Raw genomic sequence first — 15,780 nt, forward strand, 5'->3', positions numbered from 1 at the left:
GAGCTGCCAGCACTGGCTACAACACATCCTGGTCTGCCATAGCAGCTAGGAGCAACAGCAACCTAACATGCTGTTCCTCCTATTCCCGTCTTTCCCTGTTTACTATTGGCCATCTCGGAATTATGGATACATCTCAATGGCTATTGGCTTGTGCTCACTCAGATGCAGATGGCACTGCCATTTAAGCCACATCTCTCCCAGTTTTCTTGCAAGTGCCTATGGGGCATTTACATCAATTATTGGTTTTCAGAACGGATAATTGTAATTTCTTATCGCTGCTATTCACGGCAAAAAGAAATTAGATACCACCCGAATGTATCAAATACCACATGCATCCTGTAAGGAGCCAATCCCTGTGATGTGTTCGGTGTGCATTGACCACATCAGCAATCTCTTTACTCCTCTATTGGTACCCCCAAGTGCTACTGTGCATGCACAGTTTACTGACCACACATGTGTGGCGGCCATTGCCGGGGAGGGTTCTGGAGGAACTCTCTCCCAGTAATTATTCTGAAATGTAGCCCATAGACTACAGCAGCTATTGCTATCTTCAGATGGCGTTAGCTGCAAACAGCATTTTCGTCCTGTGTGCAGTCTCGACAAAAGGATGCTGGGTGGTGCGGAGTTCCTCTCATATACGTTGATATGTTATTTGGCATATTACTGTAACTGTGGCAACATCAAGTAAAGTTCTGTCTATGCTTGGTTCCATTATAAGCCATAGTCATTCTATGTGGTGTATTTTACTGCAACATAAACTGCTAAGACTGGACACTGGGCCTGATTCTGACCCAGACGCAAGCGCTGTGCGCTCGCAACCGGGTCGATGGAGAGCCAGTGCGCATGCGCGAGACCCGGATAGCGACAGGCAATCCGTCGCTCTGGGTCTCGTACCAAAGGGGGTGTGCTGTCGATGTTGAGTGACAGCACGCCCCCTTTGATGGGCGGGCCAGGGGAGTGGCTGCCCAAACTGAGGCGTTCCCATGTGAACGCCTCCGTTTGGGGGCGGCCCCACTGACATCACAAGTGATGTTAGTGGGAGAGATTTCGGCTCTGTTAGAGCCGAAATCTCCCTGGGGCTTGCGGCAACGAGACCCTACCACAAGGGAACGCCTCCGTCTGGCAGCCACGCCCCCGGCACGCCCACCTAAGGGGGCGTGCTGTCACTCACCATCGACAGCACGCCCCCTTTGGTGCGAGACCCCGAGCAACGGATTCCCCGTCGCTCGCCGGGTCTCGCGCATGCGCACGACGGAGCTCCCTCCGTCGTGCGCATGCGCACTTAGGCACCATCGACCCGCTTGCGAGCGTACAGCGCTCGCGAGCGGGTCAGAATCAGGCCCAGAGTTTGAGAACCACTGCACTAGATGATATATTGGACGTTTTGAAAGATAACGATATCATTATCGTTCATCATCCACAATATTGTTCACTGTGTATGCCGTCAACGCTTTCATTGCCTGTACTTTCAGGGCAACCTGACAATATTGTCAGTTTCTGCAAGTACGGGGATGAGGGAGGGTGATGATGTCACTGAACGATATCGTGTACAATCTCATTCAGTGTGGATGCTCAATATTGCAGGGCAAACACTAGACGATATCGCATTCGCTCATGGAGCATATTGTCTAGTGGATACCCACATTAAGGCATTTGAGCTCAATCATTTCACAAGAGCCATTCAATTGTTAGCAAATCTAGGAAAGTTCCCTGGATATTAAGTAGTGAAACATGAGAGCCTGAGGAATGTAGGTTAATAATTATCTGCCTCCACAGTCAGCAACAATGGCTTTCGGGAGAAACTTCCTTGTGCTGTTCCAGGTGCTGCTCTTCAAGTATATTATGGGTTGGGCTGGATTTAGGTATAAATAAAGGTCATAAAATTGTATAAAATGTCCCCAAAATTGTAGATTTTTTTTTATTTTTTTACTAACACATTTTAACTAATTGTAAATAATAGATAAACATTATTCAGTATATATTTTTGTAAACAAATATACAGATGTATTAATAAATGAATACTGAATGAAGTTTAAATAGCTAAGACACACACACACACGTTTTCGTTTTATCACAGGGTTTTTCTTGCCTATCTCAGCTGGTGCGGTGTTGCCTGGGAGAGGGAGGGGGTGTGGCTGCACTGTAGCAGGAAATCTGTTGCACACTGTGAGCTATCCTATTAGAATTGTCTTAGAGAGCCACCTGTGGCTGCACTGACCTCCTATAGCTCAGGCTGCAGGAAGATTGCCTTCCTGCAGCCAGAGGCCCCTTTCCTGCTGCCCGGCCAGCATGAGGAGGCTGGGGAAGAGAGGCCGGCCGGGTGGGCTGAGCCCAGCGGCTGCCGGAAGATCAGCTTTCAGCAGCCTCCGACAGTTGGGTTTGGTATAAAAAATATACAGTAATTAGCTAGACAACAAATGTTAAACAACAATAGGTTGACAGGGACAAAAGGTCAACATGGATGACGGTCGACAGGTACAAAATGTCTACGAGGTTAAAAGGTCGACACAAAAATGGTTGACACAAAAATGGTCTATTTTTTTCCTAACCCTAAACTTCACCCTAACCCTAACCTTCCCTTAGTGCCTAACCCTAACCCTCCGGTAAGTGCCTAACCCTAAAAAACATAAAAACATGTGTCAACCATTTTTGTGTCAATCTTTTGACCCGGTCGACCTTTATCCATGTCGACCTTTTCTGTGTCAACCTTTTGTCTCTGTCGACCTATTGTCTGACTAACATCTGTGTCTATCTAGACAGTGTCTATCTAATTACTGTCTATCTATTGACTGGAACCCTGACAGTTTCCCTGCCACATGCAACCACACCAGGTAAGTGGTAAAAGATGAGAGAGGAGAATCCTGCATTACATTTATCAAACATAGATTTGGTGATTTAACAACATTTTTTTGCGAGAGGATATTGTTTATATTAGATTGACCCAGGGTCATTTCACCTACCAATGCCACCTGTGCTTACCACTTACTGTAAAAGTACCATCCCTCCCTTGTGCCTCCATCCCCCCAGTTGTCAGTCACCTCACAGAGTAATATATTATTATTATTATTTATTTATATGGTGCCACAAGTGTTCTGCAGCGCCTTACAAAGTACATAAACAAATAAGTAACCAGCGATTTACAATACAATACAATGCAATACAATACAATAACAGGACATAGATAATATACATTGCTACATTAGCGACCATAACACCCACATAAGCAGATGAGCAAAAGCAACCAAGTGTTAGGTGCCCTAGTGGTGAGTAAGAAGTAGATGAAAGTAAAGTAGGGAGAGGGCCCTGCTCGTAAGAGTTTACATTGTAAAAGGGAGTGGCAGACAAACAGGTGTGACATAGATGGGATTAGACGGGGAGGAAGGAGCATGGAGCAGCGAGTTAGGATGACAGCTGGAAGGCTTTGATGAAGTAATGTATTTATGATTGCAGGAGGGAAGCAGTAACTACCACCAGGCATTGGGGGAGATGTATCAAAACTTCTACAGAGGACAAGTGGAGGTGTTGGCCATAGCAACCAATTAGATTGTAGCTAGCATTTTTCTAGTACATTCTATAAAATGATAGTTAGGAGCTCATTGGTTGTTCCCCCACTCATAGAGGCAGCAATGGCCGCTTATGTCAGGCCTAGGAAGGCAGATTTGTAAAGGGTGGCAGACTGCTCTTTTGCTTTATTGGTGCATCACTATTTGCTTATGTACATTTACTGGTACATTAGGTTCATTTTATACACTCAGGGCTGTGTGCAGATTACTGAAAAGAAACGTGCACGGAAACTAGTGTTCATTTTCTATGGTTTTAATGTGAAACTGTGCAGTTAATAGTAATGAAAAGAACATATCTCACCTTTTCTAACTGGAGGGTTTGAATTTCACGTTCAGTCCTCTCATTAGAAAAAGTCTGCTGGACACTTCTCAGACGGGACAAGCATTCTGTAGATAGAACATGAATACATAGTAAATTAGCCTTCTGTAGGAGCCTTAAAGGGGAGCTATGAAAGTGTAAACTCTAAAGCTGGGTACACACACAAAGATTTCTGTCCAACCATCCAACGATTTTGTTACCAATGATTTTATGAACGATTTTTAAAAGTGTAATGAACGATTTTTTTGAACTACAAACGATTTTTGCATATTCCCTTAATGAAAATCCTTCAGTTGGTCAGTCAGAATGAACTACAAACTACAAACGGGAACTCGCATGAACGATAATCGTTCATCGTTATAACTCAGAAACTGAACGATTTTTTCAACTATTGAACGATAACGACGTTGTTATAGTTAAATCGTTAAAAAAATTGTTACGTGTGTATGCACCTTTAGTCTTTCCTGGTAGGTTTTGTGATGTAGGCCATGCACCATTTAGTTGCCTTTCTTTGTACAGTCTCTAATGTATTTATATCCATCTAGTTTTGTGTTGTAGATGTTGTAGAACTAAAACTCTCAGCATGCCAAAACATCTGGAGAACCACAGATTTCCTACCTCAGCTCTACGTTCTACCTGTCCTAAAGTTTGGCAATAACTAATACAGGTTATATATATTTGAAGATGAGGGTGTTTCATACTTTCCTACCCTCCCGATTTCCGCGGGAGCTTCCCGACTTAATGTGGGAGCTCCCGCTACCCCAGAAAGCAAACAGAATCCCCCGGTTTCCATACTGCCCCGTAGAAAATCCAGACTGCGCATGCGCGAGTATGGATGCGACGGGGGCGGGACCTAGTTTGGGGATGTCAAGCCACGTGACTTCATTTCACTGAATAGGCCGACCACCGCGGGATAGTGGATAGCGGTGGCTGCCTAGTCCAGCACGAAGTTACCTCCCCGTCAGATCCTGGTGCCAGCGACAAGCGGCAGTAGCGTGTCTCCTCACACGAGTACAAGCTCTTTTAAAAACGAAATGTAAGTACTATAGGGACTCGGGAGAATGAGGGCTGGCTAGTTACTGCTCTTCTCTGCTAGGTGGCTCTTCCTTCTTTACCGTATAGTCTTACTTGCTGTATGTGGTGTTAAATAGCCAATTACAACATAATAAACTCTTGCAGTATTGTTAGTTGTCCCTAATAGTCAGTTCAGCAATGACTGCTCTGCTGCAAGGAGGTGGAAAAGAGAGGGTCTGTGACAAGGTCGTAATGTATCCCATTATGTCACACACCCTCTCATTTCCACCTTCTTGCAGCAGAAGGGCCCTTAGAGGAATTTACTGTGATAGCCTGCCTATATTAAATATATATATTACCATTTTATGATGTTTATTGTGCCCATTGCAATGCAGTGACTATATTGTTCCCAGAATATTCAGTCCCTAGACATTCTCACATATACACACTATGCCCAGCAGGACCCACAACCTACAAATTGTCACCAGCAAGGACACATTTTAACCTTAAAACATATAAATACACAAATCCAACCTATTGCATGAAATTCATGGAATAAAAGTCATTATAAGGTAGATTTTGAAATTGAGTTTTTAGCTTCAAACTGCATGCTATATAATTAACTGGTAATAATATAGTACTACAGTATTCACCTTTCACTGCAGGACACACCCGACTGGCAATAGATGTGCGAATAGGTGGATCTAACCATGCCCTTTGGGCGGAGCTCAGGGCCGGATTAGGGTCTGTGGGGGCCCCTGGGCAACAAACTTGTGGGGCCCTCTATGTGACCGCTATATAATATACACACAGTATATCTGTACATATAGTATATATAACTATACACACACACTCATATATAGGTGGTAGTGTATATCTAGACACATATACATATACTGTGTGTGTATATATATTTATATATACATATATATATATATATATATAAAGAAAATTACCTTGATATTCCAGTAATTTTAAAGCAAATGTAATATATATATATATATATATACACACACACACATACAGTATATATGGCTATATATATATTATATATAGCTATATATACTGTGTATGTACACCCGCACACATAATGTGTATGTATATATATATATACACATATTAGGGGTGAGCGGGTTCGGATTTCTGAAATCCGAACCCCCCGAGCCCCCCCGATCCGAGGCCGATCCGAATCAGGCTCGACTTTTCCCGCCTGACTCGGATTTCAAATCGAGGCAAAACGTCATCATCCCGCCTTCCGGGTCTCGCGGGTTTTGGATCCTATATAAGGTACCCGCGTCGGCGCCATTTTCTCACTCGGCTGTGGACAGTGAAGAGGGAGGGTGGGAGTTAGGGCTGGCTGGGCTGTGTAGTGTAGTGTAGTGTAGAGCAGAGTAGTGTTGTGCTGTGCTGTGCTGCGCTGTGCTGCTGTTGTCCATAGGGGCTGTGTCCACTACTTCAAAGTCCATAGGGGCTGGCTGTGTTGTGCTGTGCTGCTGTTGTTAATAGGGGCTGTGTCCACTACTTCAAAGTTCTTAGGGGCTGGCTGGACTGTGTTGTGCAGTCAGTCCTGTGCAATGTCCCAGTCCTAAAGGGGTGCTGTAGTGTTGTCCAGGGGGTGCTCTGTCCATCAGGGGTGCTCCCCCCAAGTGCTAAAAAATAATATTTTTTCTGTGTTTGTGAATTGTGTGCGCAGTAGCCGCACGTGCATCAACAAAGTAGTGCCAAGCCTGCGCCTGTGTCATAAGTAAAGGGCCGGCTGGCTTGACCGTTAAAGGGTGCTGTAACCCCCAAAGTACACTCCAGTCCAAACCCCAAAAAAATATATTTTCTGTGTTTGTGAATTGCGTGCGCAGTAGCCGCACGTGCATCAACAAAGTAGTGCCAAGCGTGCACCTGTGTCATAAGTAAAGGGCCGGCTGGCTTGACCGTTAAAGGGTGCTGTAACCCCCAAAGTACACTCCAGTCCAAACCAAAAAAAAAAATATTTTCTGTGTTTGTGAATTGTGTGCGCAGTAGCCGCACGTGCATCAACAAAGTAGTGCCAAGCGTGCGCCTGTGTCATAAGTAAAGGGCCGGCTGGCTTGACCGTTAAAGGGTGCTGTAACCCCCAAAGTACACTCCAGTCCAAACCAAAAAAAAATATATTTTCTGTGTTTGTGAATTGTGTGCGCAGTAGCCGCATGTGCATCAACAAAGTAATGCCAAGCCTGCGCCTGTGTCATAAGTAAAGGGCCGGCTGGCTTGACCGTTAAAGGGTGCTGTAACCCCCAAAGTACACTCCAGTCCAAACCAAAAAAATATATATTTTCTGTGTTTGTGAATTGCGTGCGCAGTAGCCGCACGTGCATCAACAAAGTAGTGCCAAGCGTGCTCCTGTGTCATAAGTAAAGGGCCAGGCTGGCTTGACCGTTAAAGGGTGCTGTAACCCCCAAAGTACACTCCAGTCCAAACCAAAAAAAATAATATTTTCTGTGTTTGTGAATTGTGTGCGCAGTAGCCGCACGTGCATCAACAAAGTAGTGCCAAGCGTGCGCCTGTGTCATAAGTAAAGGGCCGGCTGGCTTGACCGTTAAAGGGAGCTGTAACCCCCAAAGTACACTCCAGTCCAAACAAAAAAAAAATATATTTTCTGTGTTTGTGAATTGTGTGCGCAGTAGCCGCACGTGCATCAACAAAGTAGTGCCAAGCGTGCGCCTGTGTCATAAGTAAAGGGCCGGCTGGCTTGACCGTTAAAGGGTGCTGTAACCCCCAAAGTACACTCCAGTCCAAACCAAAAAAATAATATTTTCTGTGTTTGTGAATTGTGTGCGCAGTAGCCGCACGTGCATCAACACAGTAGTGCCAAGCGTGCGCCTGTGTCATAAGTAAAGGGCCGACTGGCTTGACCGTTAAAGGGTGCTGTAACCCCCAAAGTACACTCCAGTCCAAACCAAAAAAAAAAATATTTTCTGTGTTTGTGAATTGTGTGCGCAGTAGCCGCACGTGCATCAACAAAGTAGTGCCAAGCGTGCGCCTGTGTCATAAGTAAAGGGCCAGCTGGCTTGACCGTTAAAGGGTGCTGTAACACCCAAAGTACACTCCAGTCCAAACCAAAACAAAATATTTTTTCTGTGTTTGTGAATTGTGTGCGCAGTAGCCGCACGTGCATCAACAAAGGAGCAGCGCCAAGCGTGCACCTGTGTCCCATAAGTAAAGAGTCGGCTGGCTCATTTCTTAAAGGGTGGTGTAACCCACAAAGTGCACTACTCTCCAGCAAAAATAAAAAAATATTTTCTGTGTTTGTGTGCGCCTTAGCCGCATGTATATATCAATATAACATAAATGGAGGACCAAACTTTCTCCGATAAAAATAAAATAGGGAAAGATCAAGAACCACTTCCTCCTAGTGCTGTTGCTGCTGCTGGGAGTTGTTCATCATCCCAGAGAGGAAGTAGGAACATCACTACTTTTACTAAACAATTGACCCTCCAACAGTCCCTAGCGATGAGGATGAAGTACGACAGCAGTCATCCTGAAGCAAAACGTATAACTGAGGCCTTGACTGCTATGTTGGTGTTAGACGTGCGTCCGGTATCCGCCATTAGTGCAGTGGGATTTAGACAATTGATGGAGGTAGTGTGTCCCCGGTTCCAAATCCCGTCTAGATTCCACCTGCATCCTCAAAGCAGCAGCGACAAGCGCGCGTCTGTCTGTTAAAGGATGGTGTAACCCTCAAAGTGCGCTCCACAAACAATAAAAATATTCTTCTTCTTTTTTCTGTCTTTGTAAATTGTGTGGGCTGTAGCCGCACTTGCATCCTCAAAGCAGCAGCGACAAGCGTGCGTCTGTCTGTTAAAGGGTGGTGTAACCCTCAAAGTGCGCTCCACAAACAATAAAAATATTCTTTTTTTTTCTGTCTTTGTGAAATGTGTGGGCTGTAGACGCACCTGCATCCTTAAAGCAGCAGCGACAAGCGTGCGTCTGTCTGTTAAAGGGTGGTGACACCCTCAAAGTGTGCTACACAAACAATAAAAATATTGTTCTTTTTTTTTTCTGTCTTTGTGAAATGTGTGGGCTGTAGCCGCACCTGCATCCTTAAAGCAGCAGCGACAAGCGTGCGTCTGTCTGTTAAAGGGTGATGACACCCTCAAAGTGTGCTACACAAACAATAAAAATATTGTTCTTTTTTTTTCTGTCTTTGTGAAATGTGTGGGCTGTAGCCGCACCTGCATCCTTAAAGCAGCAGCGACAAGCGTGCGTCTGTCTGTTAAAGCGTGGTGACACCCTCAAAGTGTGCTACACAAACAATAAAAATATTGTTCTTTTTTTTTCTGTCTTTGTGAATTGTGTGGGCTGTAGCCGCACTTGCATCCTCAAAGCAGCAGCGACAAGCGTGCGTCTGTCTGTTAAAGGGTGGTGACACCCTCAAAGTGTGCTACACAAACAATAAAAATATTCTTCTTTTTCTGTCTTTGTGAATTGTGTGGGCTGTAGCCGCACTTGCATCCTCAAAGCAGCAGCGACAAGCGTGCGTCTGTCTGTTAAAGGGTGGTGACACCCTCAAAGTGTGCTACACAAACAATAAAAATATTCTTCTTTTTCTGTCTTTGTGAATTGTGTGGGCTGTAGCCGCACTTGCATCCTCAAAGCAGCAGCGACAAGCGTGCGTCTGTCTGTTAAAGGGTGGTGACACCCTCAAAGTGTGCTACACAAACAATAAAAATATTCTTCTTTTTCTGTCTTTGTGAATTGTGTGGGCTGTAGCCGCACTTGCATCCTCAAAGCAGCAGCGACAAGCGTGCGTCTGTCTGTTAAAGGGTGGTGACACCCTCAAAGTGTGCTACACAAACAATAAAAATATTCTTCTTTTTTCTGTCTTTGTGAATTGTGTGGGCTGTAGCCGCACTTGCATCCTCAAAGCAGCAGCGACAAGCGTGCGTCTGTCTGTTAAAGGGTGGTGACACCCTCAAAGTGTGCTACACAAACAATAAAAATATTCTTCTTTTTTCTGTCTTTGTGAATTGTGTGGGCTGTAGCCGCACTTGCATCCTCAAAGCAGCAGCGACAAGCGTGCGTCTGTCTGTTAAAGGGTGGTGTAACCCTCAAAGTGCTCCAAAAAATAAAAAACTATTTTTTTAATGTGTTTGTGACTTGTGTGCGATGTAGCCGCACGTGCCTCAACATAGTAGCAGCGCCAAGCGTGCGCCTGTGTCATAAGTCAAGGGCTGGTTTGGACATCTGGTCCGGACTGAAGGACGTGCCAACAATTTCTGACAAGTCTACTGTCACTGCATATGATACTGTCCTCAAAGCAGCAGCGACAAGCGTGCGTCTGTCTGTTAAAGGGTGGTGACACCCTCAAAGTGTGCTACACAAACAATAAAAATATTGTTCTTTTTTTTTCTGTCTTTGTGAATTGTGTGGGCTGTAGCCGCACTTGCATCCTCAAAGCAGCAGCGACAAGCGTGCGTCTGTCTGTTAAAGGGTGGTGTAACTCTCAAAGTGCTCCAAAAAATAAAAAACTATTTTTTAATGTGTTTGTGACTTGTGTGCGATGTAGCCGCACTTGCATCCTGAAAGCAGCAGCGACAAGCGTGCGTCTGTCTGTTAAAGGGTGGGTGACACCCTCAAAGTGTGCTACACAAACAATAAAAATATTCTTCTTTTTTTTCTGTCTTTGTGAATTGTGTGGGCTGTAGCTGCACTTGCATCCTCAAAGCAGCAGCAACAAGCGTGCGTCTGTCTGTTAAAGGGTGGTGACACCCTCAAAGTGTGCTACACAAACAATAAAAATATTATTCTTTTTTTTTCTGTCTTTGTGAATTGTGTGGGCTGTAGCTGCACTTGCATCCTCAAAGCAGCAGCGACAAGCGTGTGTCTGTCTGTTAAAGGGTGGTCACACCCTCAAAGTGTGCTACACAAACAATAAAAATATTGTTCTTTTTTTCTGTCTTTGTGAAATGTGTGGGCTGTAGCCGCACCTGCATCCTTAAAGCAGCAGTGACAAGCGTGCGTCTGTCTGTTAAAGGGTGGTGACACCCTCAAAGTGTGCTACACAAACAATAAAAATATTGTTCTTTTTTTTTCTGTCTTTGTGAATTGTGTGGGCTGTAGCCGCACTTGCATCCTCAAAGCAGCAGCGACAAGCGTGCGTCTGTCTGTTAAAGGGTGGTGTAACTCTCAAAGTGCTCCAAAAAATAAAAAACTATTTTTTTAATGTGTTTGTGACTTGTGTGCGATGTAGCCGCACTTGCATCCTCAAAGCAGCAGCGACAAGCGTGCGTCTGTCTGTTAAAGGGTGGTGACACCCTCAAAGTGTGCTACACAAACAATAAAAATATTCTTCTTCTTTTTTCTGTCTTTGTGAATTGTGTGGGCTGTAGCCGCACTTGCATCCTCAAAGCAGCAGCGACAAGCGTGCGTCTGTCTGTTAAAGGGTGGTGACACCCTCAAAGTGTGCTACACAAACAATAAAAATATTCTTCTTTTTTTTCCTGTCTTTGTGAATTGTGTGGGCTATAGCTGCACTTGCATCCTCAAAGCAGCAGCGACAAGCGTGCGTCTGTCTGTTAAAGGGTGGTGACACCCTCAAAGTGTGCTACACAAACAATAAAAATATTATTCTTTTTTTTTCTGTCTTTGTGAATTGTGTGGGCTGTAGCTGCACTTGCATCCTCAAAGCAGCAGCGACAAGCGTGCGTCTGTCTGTTAAAGGGTGGTGACACCCTCAAAGTGTGCTACACAAACAATAAAAATATTATTCTTTTTTTTTCTGTCTTTGTGAATTTTGTGTGGGCTGTAGCCGCACTTGCATCCTCAAAGCAGCAGTGACAAGCGTGCGTCTGTCTGTTAAAGGATTACATCGGTGACAGCATCCAAGTAGGCATGTCAGACAGTCCGTACCTGTACTGGCAGGAAAAAGAAGCAATTTGGAGGTCCCTGTACAAACTGGCTCTATTTTACCTGAGTTGCCCCCCCTCCAGTGTGTACTCCGAAAGAGTGTTTAGTGCAGCCGGGAACCTTGTCAGCGAAAGGCGTAGGAGGTTGCTTCCACAAAATGTGGAGAAGATGATGTTCATAAAATGAATTATCAACTCTTCCAGGGAGACCAGCCTCCAGAACGTACAGAGGGACCTGTGGTTGTGGATTCCAGCGAGGACGAATTAATACTCTGTGAGGATGAGGATGTGCACAACACTGAAGAGGGTGAGGAATCGGTGGATGAGGATGACATCTTGCCTCCGTAGAGCCAGTTTGTGCAGGGACAGATTAATTGCCAGCTTGTTTTGTGGGGGCCCAAACGAACCAATCATTTCAGCCACAGTCGTGTGGCAGACCCTGGCGCTGAAATGTTTGGTTTGTTAAAGTGTGCATGTCCTGTTTATACAACATAAGGGTGGGTGGGAGGGCCCAAGGACAATTCCATCTTGCACCTCTTTTTTTTCTTTGCATTATGTATAGTTTGGGGCCTAGTTTTTCAAACTGCCATCCTGTCTGCCACTGCAGTGTCACTCCTAGATGGACCACGTGTTTGTGCCGCCCACTCGTATCTCTTAGCATAGTCATCCAGCTACCTCGGTGCAACCTTTTGGACATAAAAACACTATTGTGAGGTGTGAGGTGTTCAGAATAGACTGGAAATTAAGGTTATTGAGGTTAATAATAGCATAGGAGCAGAAAAACCCACAAATTCTGTGATTTTAGCTGTTTTTATGCTTTTTTTCAAAATAATACAGATCCTAAACACAAAACCCAGAACCCAAAACACGGAAGGATGGTTTTGGCAAAACCAATCCAGATCCAAAACACGAAGAAAGATCCAGATCCAAAACCAAAACACGAAAAGTGGCCGGTGCACACCCCTAATATATATATATATATATACACACACACACACACACACACACACACACACACACACACACACACACACACACACACACACACACACACACACACACACACACACACACATTATGTGAGTATATGCACACAGTATATATAGCTATATATAATGTATGCATAGCCATATATACTGTATGTGTGTATGTATGTGTGTGTATGTATATATATATATATATATATATATATACACACATATATATATACATGCACACTAAGGGCTACAGTACCTGCCTGTCAGCGCTCTGCACCGCTGAGGTGCGCCAAGATGGAACTCTTCTTTATATTGGAGCATCAGCTCCCTCTGTCTGTTACTGACTGCGGCCATGGAGGAGCTTCCTACAGTCAGAGTCTCGCGAGATGATGACGTCAAATCTCGCGAGACTCTGACTGTAGGAAGCTCCTCGGCGGCTGCTGTTAGGGAACAGCTGAGCCGCCGACCAAGACAATACCTTCACCGGCGCCAGCTAAATGCTGTTAGTAGCAGCGGCGACTCTGGGCAGTGTGTGGTGGCCCCTTATGTGTGGGGGCCCCGGGACGACCGCCCCCTTCGCCCTCCCTTTAATCCGGCCCTGGCGGAGCTGGTCACGCCCCCTCACCGACACTACATGCACCACTTTCTACTACCATTTATAATCTCCCTCAAGCTAGGTTTCAAAAGTAGGCAAGTATGGGGTGTTTTGGTGGTGCTACAGTGCAGGTGTGCTTGTAGTCTGTCGTGCATTCTGTGGGTATAGAGGTTAGTAGTATAACTAATGATTCTAATTGTGGTGTATCTACTGTACAGTACTTGTGCATCTGGCAGGCTGGATAGACATGGTACTGACTGTCCTTGTAGGACACTGCTTGATAAATCTCCCTATTACTCTAGGCCAGTGGTTCTCAAACTCGGTCCTCAGGACCTCACACAGCAGGGGCATTTCTAGAGAGGAGGGGGCCCGTGTGCAGTCTACGTCACAGGCCCCCTCCTCTCCGTCCGGCGGCCAGCAGCGCACTGAGTGGCGCGTGGCCAGCGCCACACTTATAGACTCTGGGCACCAGAGTGTGCTCAGAGTATATAACGCATGCGCAGGTCACCAGTAAAATGGCCATGGTGGCCATTTAGCCTGTACTGCACATACGCAAATGACGGGAAAATGGGCGCAGCGGTAATTTTCTAGCCATTTTTACAGCGCATACACCGACGCCGACGTGGGACTCTGGAGAGGTAGGCATAATATGGGTACAGGGTGTGCGGTGCGGGCCCCCCTGGACCCAGGGTCCGTGTACACCGCACTCCCTGCACCCATTATGAATACGGCCCTGTTGCACAGTTCACGTATTCCAGGTCACCCAGCAGGTGCACAGGTGTAGTCATTACTCACTGACACATTTTAAAAGATCCACCGGTGGAGCTAATTATTTGACTTGTGATTCTGTGAGGAGACCTGGAAAACATGCACTGTTTGGGGTCCTGAGGACCGTGTTTGAGGGCAACATTCAGAGGCGGTCGGAGGATGCAAGCGGTCGCTCAGAAACTGGGCGGCCGCTTGCATCCTGACCGCCCGCCTCTATTTCGGTCGTTAGGCTGTGGGTTAACACCCACAGCTCTAACTACCGCTCCGGTGATGGTCGCGATGGTCAGAGACCATCGCGACCATCGGGGCTTACGACGAGACCCTAGGGTAGGGTCTCACTTGTCGTAAGCCCCGGAGAGCTTCTGGCTCTGTCAGAGCCGAAAGCTCTCCACTGACTAGTGATGTCAGTGGGGCCTCCCCCAAACGGCAGGGAACGCCTCCGTTTGGGCTGCCACCCCCCCGGCCCGCCTTCCAAACGGGGCGAGCTGTCAATCAACATCGACAGCTCGCCCCCTTTGGAAAGAGACCCGCTACGACCGGCGCTGTCGGTCGTAGCGGGTCTCATGCATGCGCACGAGGGAGCCGGCTCCCTCGTGCGCATGCGCACTGGCCAAACATCGAGGCGGCCGTGCGGTCGTAGACCGTACGGCCGCCTCTGAATGAAGGCCTGAGAACCTGTGCTCTAGGCTCTTCCTATGTTTATATCGCTTTTTTTGTGTTCTGCTTTTCCTTGTTTGTGCTCATATGCATGAAAATAGATTTGTGTTAAACTCTTAAACGGTGAAGTTTTTTCCCTTGTGACTTTAAGCATCATCTGTGACATATATCCTATAGGGATGAAATGCGCTGGATCTTTTACACAGCCCCAACATCATGGGCACCAGCCACACAGCCCCAGAGCCCTTATCACACCTCCAAACATTTGTATCATATTTCCTGCATATTGCAGGAGCCACTACCTGGGAGTAAGAGGGACGAAGTGCCCCCAGCTCCAGACCGAAAACATAAACAATAGTCCAGATCATCTGCTCTTGCCAGAACACAGACATATTATTTATCACCGCTAGCAATATTATAACTAATCACAGACATCCATAGCCCCCAGCCCCATCTTAGACCATTTTAATAGTAGAGTTTATTAGGATTATTTTGATTGTCATTGTCCTTAGTACTCAGGGTGTGCACCTGTGTTCTTTGTCACCCATCAGGAAATATAAGATTCCAGACCTCCCCATACGGAAGTCACACACATAGCTTCATCTTAAATATTCACACCCCTCAAGCCCCCCCACCCCATTTACATGGGAACTGCCTTACTCCACTTGACACAAGTACAGAATACAAATTATAAAGAGCTTTAGAAGGGATACACGTATCAGCAATCTAGCTACAACATTACTTAGCATCTCCAATTGCATCAGAGCTATAAACTGTACACAGTGGAGCTTAAACACACAACAAGACCAACAACCTCATCGCAAAAAAGCTTACACACTTAAAGGCTCATTCACACTTGCCGATAAATTGAACGATATGGACAATAACGATATCATTATCGCTCATCTCGTTCAATATCGTCCAATGTGTATGCAAGATATTGTTAACGATGCGTGCTCCCGCGAATCCTTAACGCCTGAATTTGCAGGGCAACCGGACGATGTTGTCA

The 15,780-nt window shown here is 45.8% G+C and overlaps 1 protein-coding gene across 1 annotated transcript in view; it reads right to left on the reverse strand.

Moving 5' to 3' along the window:
* The window catches only part of LOC148524679 (receptor-interacting serine/threonine-protein kinase 2-like), a 91,932-nt gene that overhangs the window by 20,576 nt on the left and 55,576 nt on the right, over positions 1 to 15,780 (reverse strand). Inside the window, exon 8 of the mRNA XM_088471966.1 lies at positions 3,865 to 3,950. Coding sequence (XP_088328092.1) covers positions 3,865 to 3,950 — 86 coding nt within the window. The remainder of the gene's footprint in view (positions 1 to 3,864; positions 3,951 to 15,780) is intronic.

The sequence above is a fragment of the Taudactylus pleione genome, unplaced genomic scaffold, assembly GCF_031769625.1.
Source record: "Taudactylus pleione unplaced genomic scaffold, aTauple2 ptg000117l, whole genome shotgun sequence".
Classification (NCBI taxonomy): domain Eukaryota; kingdom Metazoa; phylum Chordata; class Amphibia; order Anura; family Myobatrachidae; genus Taudactylus; species Taudactylus pleione.